This window comes from Acinonyx jubatus, chromosome D2 (genome assembly GCF_027475565.1).
Source record: "Acinonyx jubatus isolate Ajub_Pintada_27869175 chromosome D2, VMU_Ajub_asm_v1.0, whole genome shotgun sequence".
NCBI lineage: Eukaryota > Metazoa > Chordata > Mammalia > Carnivora > Felidae > Acinonyx > Acinonyx jubatus.
Genome location: NC_069393.1, coordinates 47,013,260 through 47,028,044, shown reverse-complemented (window position 1 = coordinate 47,028,044; position 14,785 = coordinate 47,013,260). Strand labels below are relative to the sequence as shown.

The 14,785-nt window shown below is 49.3% G+C and overlaps 1 protein-coding gene and 1 non-coding gene across 4 annotated transcripts in view; both read left to right on the top strand.

Annotated features, from left to right (window-relative positions):
* Positions 1-4,986, top strand: part of RASSF4 (Ras association domain family member 4) — a 32,419-nt gene extending 27,433 nt beyond the window's left edge. For 2 of the 3 annotated variants that reach the window (XM_027062572.2, XM_053207911.1), the window contains 5 exons: positions 198-299; positions 585-636; positions 1,154-1,275; positions 2,124-2,221; positions 3,480-4,986. In XM_027062572.2, coding sequence (XP_026918373.1) covers positions 198-299; positions 585-636; positions 1,154-1,275; positions 2,124-2,221; positions 3,480-3,540 — 435 coding nt within the window. In that variant the 3' untranslated portion in view covers positions 3,541-4,986. The remainder of the gene's footprint in view (positions 1-197; positions 300-584; positions 637-1,153; positions 1,276-2,123; positions 2,222-3,479) is intronic. The other variant, XM_053207912.1, reaches the window with a different exon arrangement.
* Positions 4,987-7,653: 2,667 nt separating this feature from the next.
* Positions 7,654-13,542, top strand: LOC106972117 (uncharacterized). Its single transcript, XR_008292416.1, has 2 exons — positions 7,654-9,117; positions 11,561-13,542. It is a non-coding gene; the product is annotated as an uncharacterized LOC106972117 (transcript).
* The last annotated feature ends 1,243 nt before the right edge of the window (positions 13,543-14,785 follow it).

Here is a 14,785-nt window from a genome sequence, read left to right as displayed (position 1 = left end):
TTGCTACAGTTTCCCCAAGTGCACCCAGATGTGGGCACAGCTGTGTGTAGACCTGTGACCGGACAAGCACAGGTGTTCCCACAGCCCAGGTTCACCTGTCTCTCTGGACCACTTGGCTGACAGTGTGCCCAGACCCTGCCTGATGTCACTTCCATGTCCCTCTGGCCCTGCCCTGAACTCTCCGCCTCCCTCCACAGACCTCAGTGTTTACTCCTGCCTATGGGTCTGTGACCAACGTGAGGGTCAACAGCACCATGACAACCCTGCACGTGCTCACCCTGCTGCTGAACAAGTTCCGAGTAAGTCTGGCCATGAGCGGCCTTGCCCCGGGAGGCTGGTGGTTTGCTGTTTTGTTGGAGGAGGGGGCTGGCAAAGGCTGGGGAAGGTGCCCGTGGTTCTTGGGTAGAAGGTCTAGCAAGGTTTCCTGGACTGAAGCAGCATCTCTGGGATTTAGAGCAGGGAGAGGGGAGGATCCTTGGGGACTTGTGTGTGTAGCACTGGGGGTGTGGTTACTGCCAGGGATCCCTTTCTGTCCGTCTTGTCCCAGAAAGCCGTGGTCTGACTGCCTATTACTGCCTGTACAGGTGGAAAATGGCCCCAGTGAATTTGCACTCTACATTGTTCACGAGTCTGGGGGTAAGTGTCTGCCTGTGCTTCCAGATCATGAAAACAAAAGTCACTGTCCATTTGGCAGGCTCAATGGCCGTGCTGCTTGGGCAGGGGGCCATGACGAATGCCTCTGCCAGGCCGAAACCCAGCCACCCTCGCTATGCTCTCAGAATCCCAAGGGAAGTCACCATCTCCAGCCTCGCTCAGTTGGGAGGGGTTGGGGGATGTGTGTCGGGGTGTGTGAGTTGGAGCTGAAGGTCCCCCCCCACCCAAGTACGTTTGCCAAACCCGCATAGCCCTCTGTACAGCACTGGCCTCCCCATGGCCACTCTGCCCTCTCTGCTTCTCCCTCGGCTCCTGTTCCTCTCTGACCTGGGCCTTTGCTTTGTGCCATAATCACACGTCATTCCGGGCACCCTTCTCTTCCAAGCCTGGAGAAGATTCCTGGGCCCCCGGACATCCATTTTCTACCACATTCCCAGCCTGGAACAATGAGGGGCAGTACTAATGCCCCATGAATTTTGTAAATTGCCTTCTTTTTCAGAGCGAACAAAATTAAAAGACTGTGAGTACCCGCTGATTTCCAGGATCCTGCACGGGCCGTGTGAGAAGATTGCCAGGATGTTCCTGATGGAAGCCGACCTGGGCGAGGAAGTCCCCCACGACGTGAGTTGGGGCTGAGGCTCTGGGAAGCCTGCTCTTGAAGGAAGAGCCGGATGACAGCATGGGGGCCCCAAGGGCTCTGAAGGGCACCTTGGCCAGGCCCTGTCTCCAGGGGCCACACAGCTGTCCTCAACGGCCCCAAGCCTGGCAGAGTGAGGGCTCCAGCCCTCCCTCCTCCTGTCAGTGACCACCAGCTCCAACAGCAGGCCTAGGGGAAAAAAGAGGTTGGGTCCTAGAAAACCATAGCCTGTGCTTTTCCCCTCGGCAGGTAGAAACTTTTCCTTTGTTAGAGTGTGTTTAGTTATTACCTTAAAGACCTACACAAGGGCTCCTTAACTAGGACCTACCCAGGGCCTGTGGAAGGGAGCCAGCTGGCTAAGTCTTACCACAGCCTGAGTCCTGGGCTAGGAGTGAGCACATTGCCAAACTCCCCTGCACAGGAAAGGCCCATAGGGTTTGAACCCAAGGCAAAGGCCAGTGACCCTGTATCCCTCAGACCATTCACAGACTAGTGCAGATTCGTTCCACTGATAGAAACAGTGGTGTTCCCAGCCCCCCTCACCCTCACCCCAGAGAATACCCAGTGTGGTCCTGCTCTCTCTTGAATAATTTTCCTCACATCCAGCTTAACCTTTCGTCCCAGGGATGATAGTGGCCTGTGAGGTAAAAAGGAGCCGATCCGTCCTCCATCCCAGAGCAGACAGAGTGCTGGGGTTGGCTGGGGAGGAGGGCAGCCACTTCCTTGGCTATAAGACATTGCCGGATTAGGCTGCCGTGGAATTCACGAGGAAAAGAAAACACATGTCTGGCTTCTAATTGAAAGCACACTCAAATGTTCTTGGATTTTCTAGGTCGCTCAGTACATTAAATTTGAAATGCCGGTGCTGGACAGTTTTGTTGAAAAATTAAAAGAAGAGGAGGAAAGAGAAATAATCAAACTGACCATGAAGTAAGCAGCACAGAAGGAGCCAGTCGTGGGTCCTGAACACCAGGGCAAGCGTGCAGGGCAGAGCACCCAGGCTGGGGCCGGGACAGCTCTCCCCTCGCCTCCCAGCCCTGGCTCCCCAGCACCTCCCTCTGGCCCCCTGCTCAGTATTGACACCAAGATGGGGTGACAGTCTGCCCGAATGGCAGGCTGCGGTGCAAGCCGCCCATCTGGCCCCAGCACCTCACCAGCACGGGAAGGGCACAGCTGTTGAAACTGAGTGGGAGAGTCAGGCAGGAGTGTGGCTGGGTGCTGGGCCAGGGTAATGAGTTCTTCTGGTGACACAGCTCTGTAGGGGCAAGCGAGGAGAGGGCCTGCTCAGGGCGGTTTCAGCCTGGTCTGCACCTTTGGTGCTAGTGGGGTCTCTGAGCCTGCCCCAAAGCGGTGGCTGTTGGAGCTTTCTGTAACAGCCGATGTTTTTGGGCACAGGGGACCCGGCCAATGGAAAGGTGAGCCGGCTCCTGGGGAAGATACATCAAGGCCCGGCTGGGCGAGGTTAGCCAAGATGCACAGCCCAGTGACTGGTCTGTCCCCCTGCAGGGTGGAGGGTGGGGCAGGGCTGGAGTCACCCTCCTTAGGAAGGGAAGGAGGGAGTCTGCTCACGGCCAGGGCCTGCGGTGGGGAGACTGCTTTGGATTCCAGTTTCTGGCTGAGTGATTTTTGGAAAGCCGCGGCCCTCCCCACGCCCCGCGGGCTTCCGTCCATGCGGCGAGGCCTCTTCCGGCAGTCAGCAGAGACCCCCAGTCAGAGAGGACGGTCCACCGTGCAGTCTGCAGTGTCACTGTAGGGTTTTGGAGCTGGAAGGGGACCTGGGGGCCACCTGGTCAGTCTATTCAGCGCACGGAGAGGAAGCCGAGGCCTGAGGTGAGGAAGGTCGCAGCACAGGTCACTGACGAGCCTGGGCTTGAGCGCAGGCTTCCTGATCCCTGCCCTGCCACCTGTCCACTCCAGCACGCCCCTTTCCGTACTGGAGAATCTTCGGAAAGGAACAGCGCGCTCTGCTTTTGAAGCCCAGCAGGGTGTGAGGCCCCATCTGTCCGCTCCTCTAAGCCAGCCGTCTTGCAGGGTGTGGGCCTGGCTCCTCCCTCCTCTTGGTGGAGGAGAGATGATGGCTGCCAGCCGCGGGTCTACTGGCCCAGGCACCTGTGTGCTCCTTCGTTCTTCTCCCCTCTCCCTGTGTCCTCCCGTGTCAGCGAGTCCCCTTGACTGTGTCTCCCTCCAGGTTCCAAGCCCTGCGTCTGACGATGCTGCAGCGCCTGGAGCAGCTGGTGGAGGCCGAGTAGCCAGCCGGCACCAGCCTCTTCCGAAGCCCCCCACGGCCGGTGCGCACCGAGCGCCGGTGGCCAGGCCCTGATCGGTCACATTGACCGAGAGCCACCGGCTGAGGAGTCTAGCACACGTGCTTCTACATGTCTACCTGCCCGAGCACCATAAGTCCCGTGCCCCTGGCTCCTGGCTCACTCGCAGGGCCCAGAGCCAGGCCTGAGGAGCCAGAAATTTGCCGGGTGGGGTGTCTGTGTGAGGTGTGCCTGTGCGGCAAGTAGCCCCGAAGCCGTGGCACTGGCCAGAGTATGGGGCTGGATGTCGCGGCCGGTCCTGTTCATGCCGTACCTCTCTGGCTCAGGAGAGCAGTACCCGATCGAGCCCGTGAGGTGTGCGCTCTGTCTGCTCTCCCAGGGCCTGGCCCAGAGTTTCTGCACAGCCACAAGCCCCCCACCTCCTCATCCACATGACCCACAAGATCCCCGTCTGCCCTCACCTCATGCAGCAGCTCCGGACTCTGCTGGGAAAAGCAGGGGCTGCTAGCAGACACGGGATGTGCCCTGTGTCCGGCCATCGCTTCCCACGGCATCCCTGGCCGCCCACCCCACGAGCCCCAGGCAGCCTAGCACCCTGGCAGCAGAGGTCAGACCAGGAGTAAGACCAGGAGCATACCATCCTCCCTCTGCAGCACTCACTCTTAACATCCTCAGTGAGACCTGAAGGAATTCTTATAAGGAGCTTGCTGCAGGAAACATGGCACTTTGATCACACGGAGGAGGTGGCCCACGTGGCGTTGGAAGGGTGCCAGCCTGTGTGGAGCAGAGTCCAGGGGGCTGTGCGGGGGGCAGCCATGTGGTGGGCTCGGGAAGGCAATGGTCCGTCCCCGTCGCGCTGTCCCATGGATACCTGTGTGCCTCTTGCCCTTTCTGGTCTCTTTCTTCCACTCTCTACGCTTCCCGTCAAAGGGGCACAATGAGAAGAAATGTGTATTTGAGGAGAAAGCGCTTTGAACCCCCTGGGGCCAGAACAATTTGGGTTTGTCAGCTGTCGGAGAATTTCTGGAATGAACAAGAAGGCCTTTGCACAACTGTGCAACAGTTTACGTTGGTCATGTGAAGTGTTTGTCCAAACCAGAGCAAATTAAAGACCAAATTCTTTTCCCACTGGGGCCTGTGGATAGTGGATTTAAAGAGAACTAGAGAGTCTTCCAGATATAAGAGAGATCCCAACTCTGCTCTGTGCAGTGGCTCCTTACTGGCCCCCACAAAGAGCAGAGCTTGGGAGCAGCCGTGTCCTGTGGATCCACTGTTCAGGGTGAACTTCGTGCCGGGGGTGCCCTGACCTAGCTCTGCCGTCACAGAGACATGCAGAGATGCCCCAGGGAGATCCCCTGCAGTTTCTGTCATCTCTGTTCTCCTTTGGCAACATAATTTCACAGGTGCTCAATAAAGGTGTGCTGAAGTGAAGGAATTAGGACCAAGCCTTCTTTTTGTTGTGTGTGTCCACCCTAACTCCCTGCTCGAACCTCTCAAATTTTATCCTACGATATGTGTGGCCAAAGTTGGCAAAAGAGCCAACGCTGGGGGCAGCCCGCTGCTCTAGACCCCAACGTGACTCCTTCATTTCAGTGCATATCCTTGGGACCGGTGTGGGGCCTGAGGACAGAGGCAGCCAAAGGGCACAGAGAAAGAATCACTGATGGGGGTCTATGGGCAGCCTGAATGAGAAGCAATAGGGCCACCGTGATTTACAAAATCTTGGCATCAGGACCATAGGAATCTTCCAGGCAGGAGCTCAGATGGGATGGCAGCATCTCTACCTAAGAGAGGGTAGAAAACAAATCAAACAGGCTCCCCCAGGTCGTTCTACTCCCCAACCCGTTACTGACAAGCTCAGGTCTAGGACAACCGCCAATCCATCGTTCAGCGGTAACTATGCTAGGCTTGTGCTCAGCCCTGGAGCGACAAAGACAGAGCCACGGTTCACCTCACCGGGAGGTGTTCAGGGGTACCCTCAATTGGAGAAGCAAGCTGGATACCCAGGAGGGTCAGGGGACCAGCAGAGCTGGACCAGAGAGGATAGAGCTGATCTAAGTCCCTGGAAGGAGGCCTGAGGCTGAGCCTGGGTTGGAGTATGTGGCACTCCAGCCTGAGAAACACGTGCCAGCTTGGGAGAAAGACAAAGCCCAGGGGAAAGCCATTGGATCAGGAGACCTTCTGAAAGCACTCACTGGTTTCATTTTATAGTTTTTTTGGTGTTCGGGATTTTTTTTTCTTTTTTTTGCAGTTGCTACAATAGTATTGTTCAAGACATCTCTAGATAAGGATCACTTTTGAAATAGACATTATCAAAATTAACTTGTGACAATCGTAGCAAAGAAAAATCACTAGCAAGTTGTATAGGAAAGGGGGAAAGGTACACTTCTACAGTCATCTAAAATCTTTTCATCAACAGCATATTTGCTTTTCAGAGGCAATTTGAAAAGCTGCTAATTCAGCTCACAGTGACACCACACTTGCAGACTTTCTCTGCTGGGCTCTGTGGTTTCCTGCTGGTTTGTGTGGGAGCCCTATTTTCTTCTTTCCATAGAGTTTACGGTGTTTCTCACGTGCTCCCTCACTAACTAGTATCTCAGGTAATAAAAGTATCCAAAAACAAAGTACAGACTCCTGTGAGTGCGTGTCCTCTCCTAGAACAAGCCTGCCTTCCCAGGCCAGGTCTCAACCAGAGAAAATAATAAACACAGGATGAAATCAACATGATTGCAAAAGAAGGCCTGGACTCAGGAAAAACAGGGTGATTTGCCCAGAACAAATTATCAGAAGGAACCAAAAAACAGCTTGTTTTTCTCATGTGATAACCATATGCCACCTGCTTGGAATGTTTACCAGAAAACGGATTAAAGACCTTCCTACTTTCACAATAAAGCTCTGTGTTCACCCAGGATACATCTGGGCCTTTAGTCACAGGGAAACAAAGCACAAGGCTTATTCAGTCTGACCAGGTGATCTGTGGAGGAGCCAGGAGTGCACAATGTGCCCCAAGGTGGGCAGGACGCAGGCACCCTGCAGCTGTGGAGAAGGAGCGGGACATCCTTCTTAGGTGCCCAGGTGGGCAGCGGCCCCTCTGCCTCAGTTCCTCAGCCGTGATCAGGCAGGAAGTGCAGTCATAGCCAAGCCATTCTAAGCGTAAAAACAGCATATGTACACGTGCTGTATTTAGGCCCCATAAGCTGAGATTGTCTGAAAGAAAGTCAGCTGTTGACCTGCCCCTGGACTCAGAACAAGCAGGGTGGGGCTCTGCTTATCCCGCCCCCCCCCAACCCCCGCCAGGATTTTAATAGAATGTTTTCTGCAAACCCAGGAATGGGAATTCCCACAGTTTCCTTTCCCAGAGAACCCAAAGGAAACAGAAAGCAAAGTTTCAGGCTTGGTAGACAGAACTATTGTCCAGGGGTCCCTGTGTGTGGACCACTCCTGTTACTGTGCTTGGGTCACACGTGTGACCAGGGTCCCTTGCATTGTTGCCAAATGCAGCGGCACTCCCTGCTGAGACAGGGCTTCTGTGTCACGTGTGTAGGCGCTTCTTCCTAGAATGAGCTTGTCAAATACCACCAGGCTCAAGGGCACACTGGTCCCTGCTGGGTGGTTTTCCAGAAAAGCCCCAGCCTTCAAGGAGATGACAGCAGCTTGGGGCAGGTTATAGTCGTGAAGGTGTTGAAAGTGGCTCGATTCTGGGTAGATTTTGAAGTCAGAGACACCAGAATTGAGGATTGGATTGGGTTTGGGTTTGGGGTGGATAAAGAGACAACAATGACATCAAGATTTTTGACCTGTGCAACTAGGAAGATGGAGTTGCCATCAATTGCTGGGACAAAGACCACTGAAGGAACAGGTTGGGTGAATGTCATTGTTATACCCAGAATTCGTGATCCCCAAAGACCACTAGGGAGCTGAGTCCGATGCAAAAGCAAAGAGCCTTTATTCGAGCTAGCTCGAGCTCAATCCCCTACCTGCACCGACGCAGCGGTGAGATACCAGGGAAAGAGAGCGAGTTTCAAAAGGACAAAGGTTTTATTGGGGCCTAGGGGCAGTTGGTGAGGTAATGGCTATGGCCTTAGCCGATTGGCTGGGGAAGGGTCCGAGTCCTGTTAGGCAGGTGAGGGCGGGTTACTCAAGGGGAGGAGGTGTGGTCAAGGTGAAGGACACAGAACAAGATGGAGTCGGCCGGCGTAGGCCCGCCCTTTCAGTCATAAGTTCCTTTGTGGTGTATGTTAGGTTTGGGGTGTCCATCACGCATGCAAATGGCAGCCGAGTAATCAATTGCAGATACAGGCCTGGAGTTCAATAATATTTGCGTCTGAGGATCAGGCTGGAGTTACCAAGTCAGCAGTCTCCAGCTTTAACAGATGGTATTTGAAGCCATCCGACTGGAGTAGCTCAACAGGGGAATGAGGGCACAGAGAGGAAGAAAGGTCAGATGACCCAGCACCTGCCAGGCTGGAGAAGGAGGAGGAGCTTGTAAGAGAGAAGAATCAGGAGAGATCATTATTAAAGCGAAACAGGGGACTATGCTGAAAATCAGGAGACTGTTGCTGAAAAGGCCACTCCCAATCCTTGGTCTTCCACTTCACACACTGTGTAAACTTGAGCAAACTTCTCTAGGTCTTGGTTTCCTTAACTAGAGAGTATGATCATTTCCACTTTGCAAAGGCTTTTTGGTGATAATTAAGGAGTTAAAGAAGCCCAAAATAGGGTCATTTGGGCCGCTCCCCGACAACAGGAACTCAAGACTTATTTAGTTTCAATCTGTCCCAGGAGTGTGGCCTTTTAACACCTGAAATTTCCTGATGGGCACTAGTGAGGTCATCTGCATGACAAAAACCCTGCTTTTCCTTCCCTCCCCCCAAAATGTAACAACACTTTTTTTCTTTTGCTGATAATTTATTGTCCCTCCTTCCTATAAAAATCTTCCCTTTTGTTAGTACTCCTTGGAGCATCTCTACTTCCCAGATGGGATGCTGCCCATTCATGAATTGCTTAACAAAGCCAAATCAAGATCTTAAAATTTACCTGAAACTAATAGAAGACAGTAAATTACACTGGAATTTAAAAAAAAATCTTGACATTTACTTGGTAAAAAAAAAAAAAAATTTAACACAGGTGACTCGTGAAAACTATCGGTAACAGTTTCGGCTCTCCAGAAGTACCTCTTATAATTCGTAAGTGCTCAATACTTGTAGGAAGAATGAGGTCTAGGGGGTCGGGCAGGCCGGCGCTGCCTTAAGAAAGCCCTGACTGATCGGGCTTCGGTTTGCTGGCCCCGTAGGCCGCTGGGCGCCCACAAAGGGGCCCCGCCACAGGTCTTGCTGTCCCGGCGGCCTCCGGATGCCATCAGAGGGGCGAGAGCGGGAAACAAACAAGGAGAAGCATAGGGTTCCTTCTTTCCGGTGGGCCCAGCACCATAGAGGGTCGCCCCCACCGCGTTCCTAGAGCGGCAGCTTGGCGCCGACTGACGGCGCGGCCCTCACTTCCGGCGGCGCGAGGGGCGCCCAGCAAGTGAGCGAGCCAGGGTGGCGGCCGGCGGCCCGCGGCGCGGTGAGTGGGCCGGGGGCGCGAGGCCCGGTGCTCGGTGCTCGGAGGCCGCTCTGGCGCCAGCTGGCCGCCGCGGGGCGGCGCGGACCCGGGCCCCCGCTCCCGGAGCCACGGGGCGGGGGCGGAGGGAGCTGGGCGGGCCGGGCCTGCGAGGAGCGGCCGGCGGAGGCCTCGGGAGGGCGGAGGCCTGCACGGTAGTCCCTGCGAGTCGGGCCGCATCCCCTACGCCGGCCATCGCCGTTTCAGGACTAAATAGTTTGAACAAACGCTTGGGTAGCACAGGGCTGTTAGAGGCGACCCGCAGAGACTGACTCATTTACACCTCTAACACCCTGATGATGTAGCAGCCTTATTGTCTTCCCAGTTCTATGCGAGAGAAAGCAAGGCCCGCTCCGGTACGCGTGTTCGCACGACTACAGTTCCCATCGCTCGGGTTTACCTTAATACCTCCACCCGCCGAGGAATTATGCTGAGCACCGGGCGGAGCGCTGGACGTGGTGTTAGAAGTTGTGGCTGCACTCGGGTCTTCCACTGAAGAGCATGAGCTCTGGGGCCTGGCTGCTAGGGGTTGGGAGCCTGGCCGACGTATGCCTGCCTTTCCTTAGCTGTAAAATAGAGATCGTCGCGTGAAGCTGCTACGAGAATGAAATATCATAGCACAGTCTCTGCTTCTCAGCATGATTTTCTCATCTGTAGTGTTCTGGGTGGATTGCACAGTCTAAAAGTTTCCTACCAGATCTGACTTCTAGAGTATGAAACATGATTTCTTTTTCAATGTGTAAGTCCCATTATAGCTGTTGTTTGAACACAAGACCATGTGCCTAACAAATGTTTCCTTGTAATAGATATTCTGTAAGTAGATACATATTCTGTAATAGATACTCCGTAAATATTCACTAAAGGAATGAGTGGTGCCCTCTCAGTAATTGATAGTGTGTGCAGTTTGCTCTTTCTGATACTTACCATAATTACAACAGAGCTAATTATTAAATATCCCAAATAAAGTCCTCGGCACTTCCAGGCCTAGAGTCTCAATTATACAATATGAGATGAAGGAAAAGCAAGAACAGTGATGTAATTTGTATTTTCAGTTATTTGCTCTATGAGCTTGTATGCAGAGACCCAGAGTAATTATTCTGATTTTAAAGTCTACTTTCTGACACAAGATGTGGAAAATAGTTCCAATAATTTTATTTTGTAGCCCATCTTATCCCACATTGTCACCTATTTGGAGTTAGTGACTTACTTGTTTATGGCCATTATTTCAATAAAAAGCTAAGTAGATGAAATTCATTTATTTGAATTTTCCTAGCATTTGGGTATTTACAAAATCCTGTCCTATTTTTGCATGTAAACTTGCCGCCCTTCCTTTTCGTGTGCCCTGCTCACCCCGCTTTTTTCCTACTCCGTTTTATTCCACTGTCCACTAAAAGTTCTTCTGAAATTTTTTTTCCTCTCTCCAAAAACAATTCCCTTGTTTCAAATTTTCAAAGAATTGTCCTCTTTCTTGGATCATTCGAATCTGGAAAAAATACTAAAGCGTCTCTTCATTTATATTTTTCTCATCCAGTATTATTGAATTGATTCACAAACTTGCCACTCCCTAGAGAGGATCTCCTACTGTCAAAGCAATTTATGCTACAAAGTTAAAGCCAAGTAGTATTCACGCTGTGAAAGTAGAATGGCTAACCAAGTAAGGATAAACAAAAATATTTAATAAAGTAGTATGATTTGTCATTTCATTTTAATTTGGATGCCTTATGTAGTCACCAGTAAGAAAGTAGAATTTTTACATGGGAGTAAATACTAAAATGTAATGATAGTCTATTACCCAAATTTTGATTGTCTTTTGGAGTTATTTCTTTTGTTCCCATGAAGGTATTATTTTGTCTCAGCCTTTTAATCCTTCAGAATTCTATATCCATTTGATAATGCCTAATAAAAACATATATTTCACATTATCACTTTTATTTTGTCATGTCTCAACAGACAAAAACTCCATGGGTAAATTTGGTCAAAATTTGGGGATATTTATTAAGTTGAAACCCTGGGAATTATTAGAATTATTTTTCAAGTATTTTTCCCCCAGAATTGTCTTTCATATGTATTGGATACATTAAAAAAAAAAAAACAACAACTTTTTTTAATGTTTATTTATGAGAGAGAGAAAGACAGAGTGTGAGGGGGTGAGGGGCAGAGACAGGGAGACACAGAGTCCAAAACCGGTTCCAGGCTCTGAGCTGTCCCGACATGGGGCTCGAACTTACGAACAGCCAGATCATGACCTGAGCCGAAGTCCAACGCTTAACCAACTGAGCCACCCAGGCACCCCTGTACTGGATACATTGTTAATTTAAGCATGGATACAATTTTAGTGGGTTGAAGAGGTATTAAAGTTGAATAAACAAATGATCTAAGTTGGCTTTTATTTTTTTCTTCTACGCAGCAAATTCTGAGCTGAGGAGCTCTAGGAGGTGAAACTTCAGAAGAAGAGAGCAGACTCTTAAGAGTACATCTGGCTCACCACCATGAGGTTAGGAAAACCTAAGGGAGGTATTTCTCGGAGCTCAAGCCAAGGAAAAGCTTATGAGAACCCACGCAAAACAGGCCGGCAGCGGCAAAAATGGGGAATGACTGTTCGATTTGACTCAAGCTTGAGTAGACTGAGAAGAAGGTTGGATGAGAAGCCCTATAAATGTACTGAATGTGAAAAGAGTTTCAGTCAGAGCTCAACTCTTTTTCAACACCAGAAGATTCACACCGGAAAGAAATCCCATAAATGTGCCGATTGCGGGAAAAGTTTCTTTCAGAGCTCTAACCTCATTCAGCATCGGCGGATCCATACTGGGGAAAAGCCCTATAAATGTGATGAGTGTGGAGAAAGGTTTAAACAGAGTTCAAATCTCATTCAACACCAGAGAATTCATACTGGAGAAAAACCCTATCAGTGTGATGAGTGCGGCCGATGTTTCAGCCAGAGTTCCCACCTTATTCAACATCAGAGAACCCACACAGGGGAGAAGCCCTACCAGTGCAGTGAATGTGGCAAATGCTTCAGCCAGAGCTCTCATCTTAGGCAGCACATGAAGGTGCACAAAGAAGAGAAACCTCGTAAAACCCGGGGCAAAAATATTAGGGCAAAAACTCACTTAGTGTCATCTTGGAAAGCTGGTACAGGTAGGAAGTCAGTGGCTGGTCTCCGCTAAGTAAAGGGCACTGCTTCAGCCTTCTTTTAAATACAAAAATAAAAGCTGTCCCTTTTAGAACTGGAGATATTTCTAATAGAGCACTTAAATACTGTATCCTTTCCTAGCATGGAGACATTGGGAGTTTAATGACCTTGGGCTGAGAAAAACTACAAGTCCAGCTGGTCTCATTTCTTTTTATGTAACTTGGAAGACAAAAACCCGAAACTCTGTTTTGAGAGAATATAAGATCCTTGACCTCATATGATAATTGCTTCCTGCATCATTTTGACAAAAATAACTATGTTTTAATGGCACGTGTGAAAGTGCAGGTATTCTAGTGACTCCTCAGTTTTAGGACTTCTGTGGAAGTAATTAAAAGGGAGAAGAAATTAATTCCATTAGTGTGGAAGTTCTGCAGCCGATGAGGAGATTTTATGTTTGTAAAGTTTTGTAGTATATTAACCATTTGGTATGTAAGTATGACTCAAGACTCAACATATTAGAATGTATTCCTGTTCACTTAGCTTTTGTTTTTCCGTCCTGCTTATGGACACTTATTAATAAAAGGAATTGAATTTCCCTCTCTTTCACCCAATGCTTAATAAGAGATCCTCTAGAAGCCAAAGTGAGAACTGAAGTAGACCACAAGTCTCCTATTCCCACTAGCACAGTTCTTTGAGATGGTGTTACACTGTGCCACTTGTTTCTGAGAAGTTGGGGTGGCTTCATGTTCGCCCGTCCCCATGCCTTTGTCTTTCGGCATTCGCTTACCCTCTGACAAACTGAGCCAGCCTGTTAGATCTACATGAATAAATAATTAAACCATATCCTACCAGCACACTCAACTTGTTAATTAGAAATCTACAATTTACACGCTTCCCTGCATTCCCCCTTTGAGAGTTTTAGGTAACACTGGTTATCTTAAACAAATGCTTGTCGACAGTGAAAGTCATTTGACTCCAGTGTCCGTGCATCTGTAGCTCAATGTGTAGATTTTGAAATGTAAGTTAACTTCCTCTGAGTCGATACGAATTATTTATGAAGTTGAGCAAACCTGTTACTTAACTTTCGTCAGGACAGTGCCAAGTGTCAGACATTCTGATCAGCCTTCAGCTCAGGTTTTAATTTCTATTGAAAGCTAACATTCTTCTGATTTTTTTGTATCTTTTGTAATCATACCAGTTCCTGCTGTATTAATGACATCCATAAAAATAAAGAAAATGAAATATTTTGCATACGACCACCTTCTGTTTATTTTGCTCCTGGGAAATTGTTTCAATGATTTAGGCAACATGTAGAAATCCGAGCTTTTGGAAGAATCCCTGTTCTGCCTGTTTTTTATTTCCTCAAGCTTGAACTTGGCCTCCCTCCTGGCCTTGCATTTGAGTGCAAGTCATAGAAGATGCCTTATTGACAACAGTTTCATTCAACAGAATATCCACAGAGTGTTTGGTGAGTACCAGGTGATTGTAGTATCTTTTACAAAAGACTCGATCCCTGATCATTTACTTAGCAAGTGTCCCCTGAATCACAGCCAAGTCACTTTGTAGTAGGGGCATGGCTCTGGGGCCATTCTGAGGCTCTGCCATGAGTGTTATTTATAGCAGTTTTGTGTCTGGAGTAACTTGTGTCTGGGACCAACACCACTTTCTTTAATGAATTTGCCACTTTTGACAGCAACCTGCAATAGAAAGACCTCTGTATATTGTTAGATTTCATAGTTTATATTTTTACCCTGAATAGACTTCCATATTCTGTAGAAAAGTAAAGCAAATCCTCTTCAGACTTTTGTGTATTCCCAGTTTGTGGTATGTATGTCTTCTCAGAGCCCTAAAAATGGAAGCAAATAGGTCAATAACATGGTGGCCTTTCGTAGGACCTGACGTACAGGCAGCAGCCTTCATCTGCTTTTGTGACGTCTTACCAAAGAAGTATCACAGCTGCTTTAAATTGATTAAAGGATATGTTCCCCTGCTAGAAATTGAGTTATGGGAGAATGTAAATCTGACAGGCACTGCCTCTTTAAATACCGTCTCATGTGAAAATATGCTGCCCCTCAATATTCTGCTGAATCTCTACCTTCACTCACGTTTACTAAACCGAATCCTTTTATCCTGGCAGGTTCTTTTCTTATACAGACTCTGGATGTTGTATTGGAGAAGAGGGGAAAAAAAGCTCCAAGGTGTTTTTTTAAAGTATTGTTGAAATTTCATTCGCCCTACACTAGTGAGTAAGCGGTGTTGTTCAATGTCTTTGCATTCCACATTCATTTATTCAGTCATTTCATAACTGTGGTAGAAATAAAGCCGGTCGAGACACCCTTAGTTTAAAGGAACTTTGGTTAAATGAGTAGTTGAGTAGAGGAACTGGGAAACTAAACTAGGAGCACAAGCACAGGGTGCTGTTTGAGCATAAGGGCAGTTCCTCTGGCCCAGTGGTTCTCAGTTTCAAGGTGCATCAGAGTCACTTGGAGGGCTTGTTAA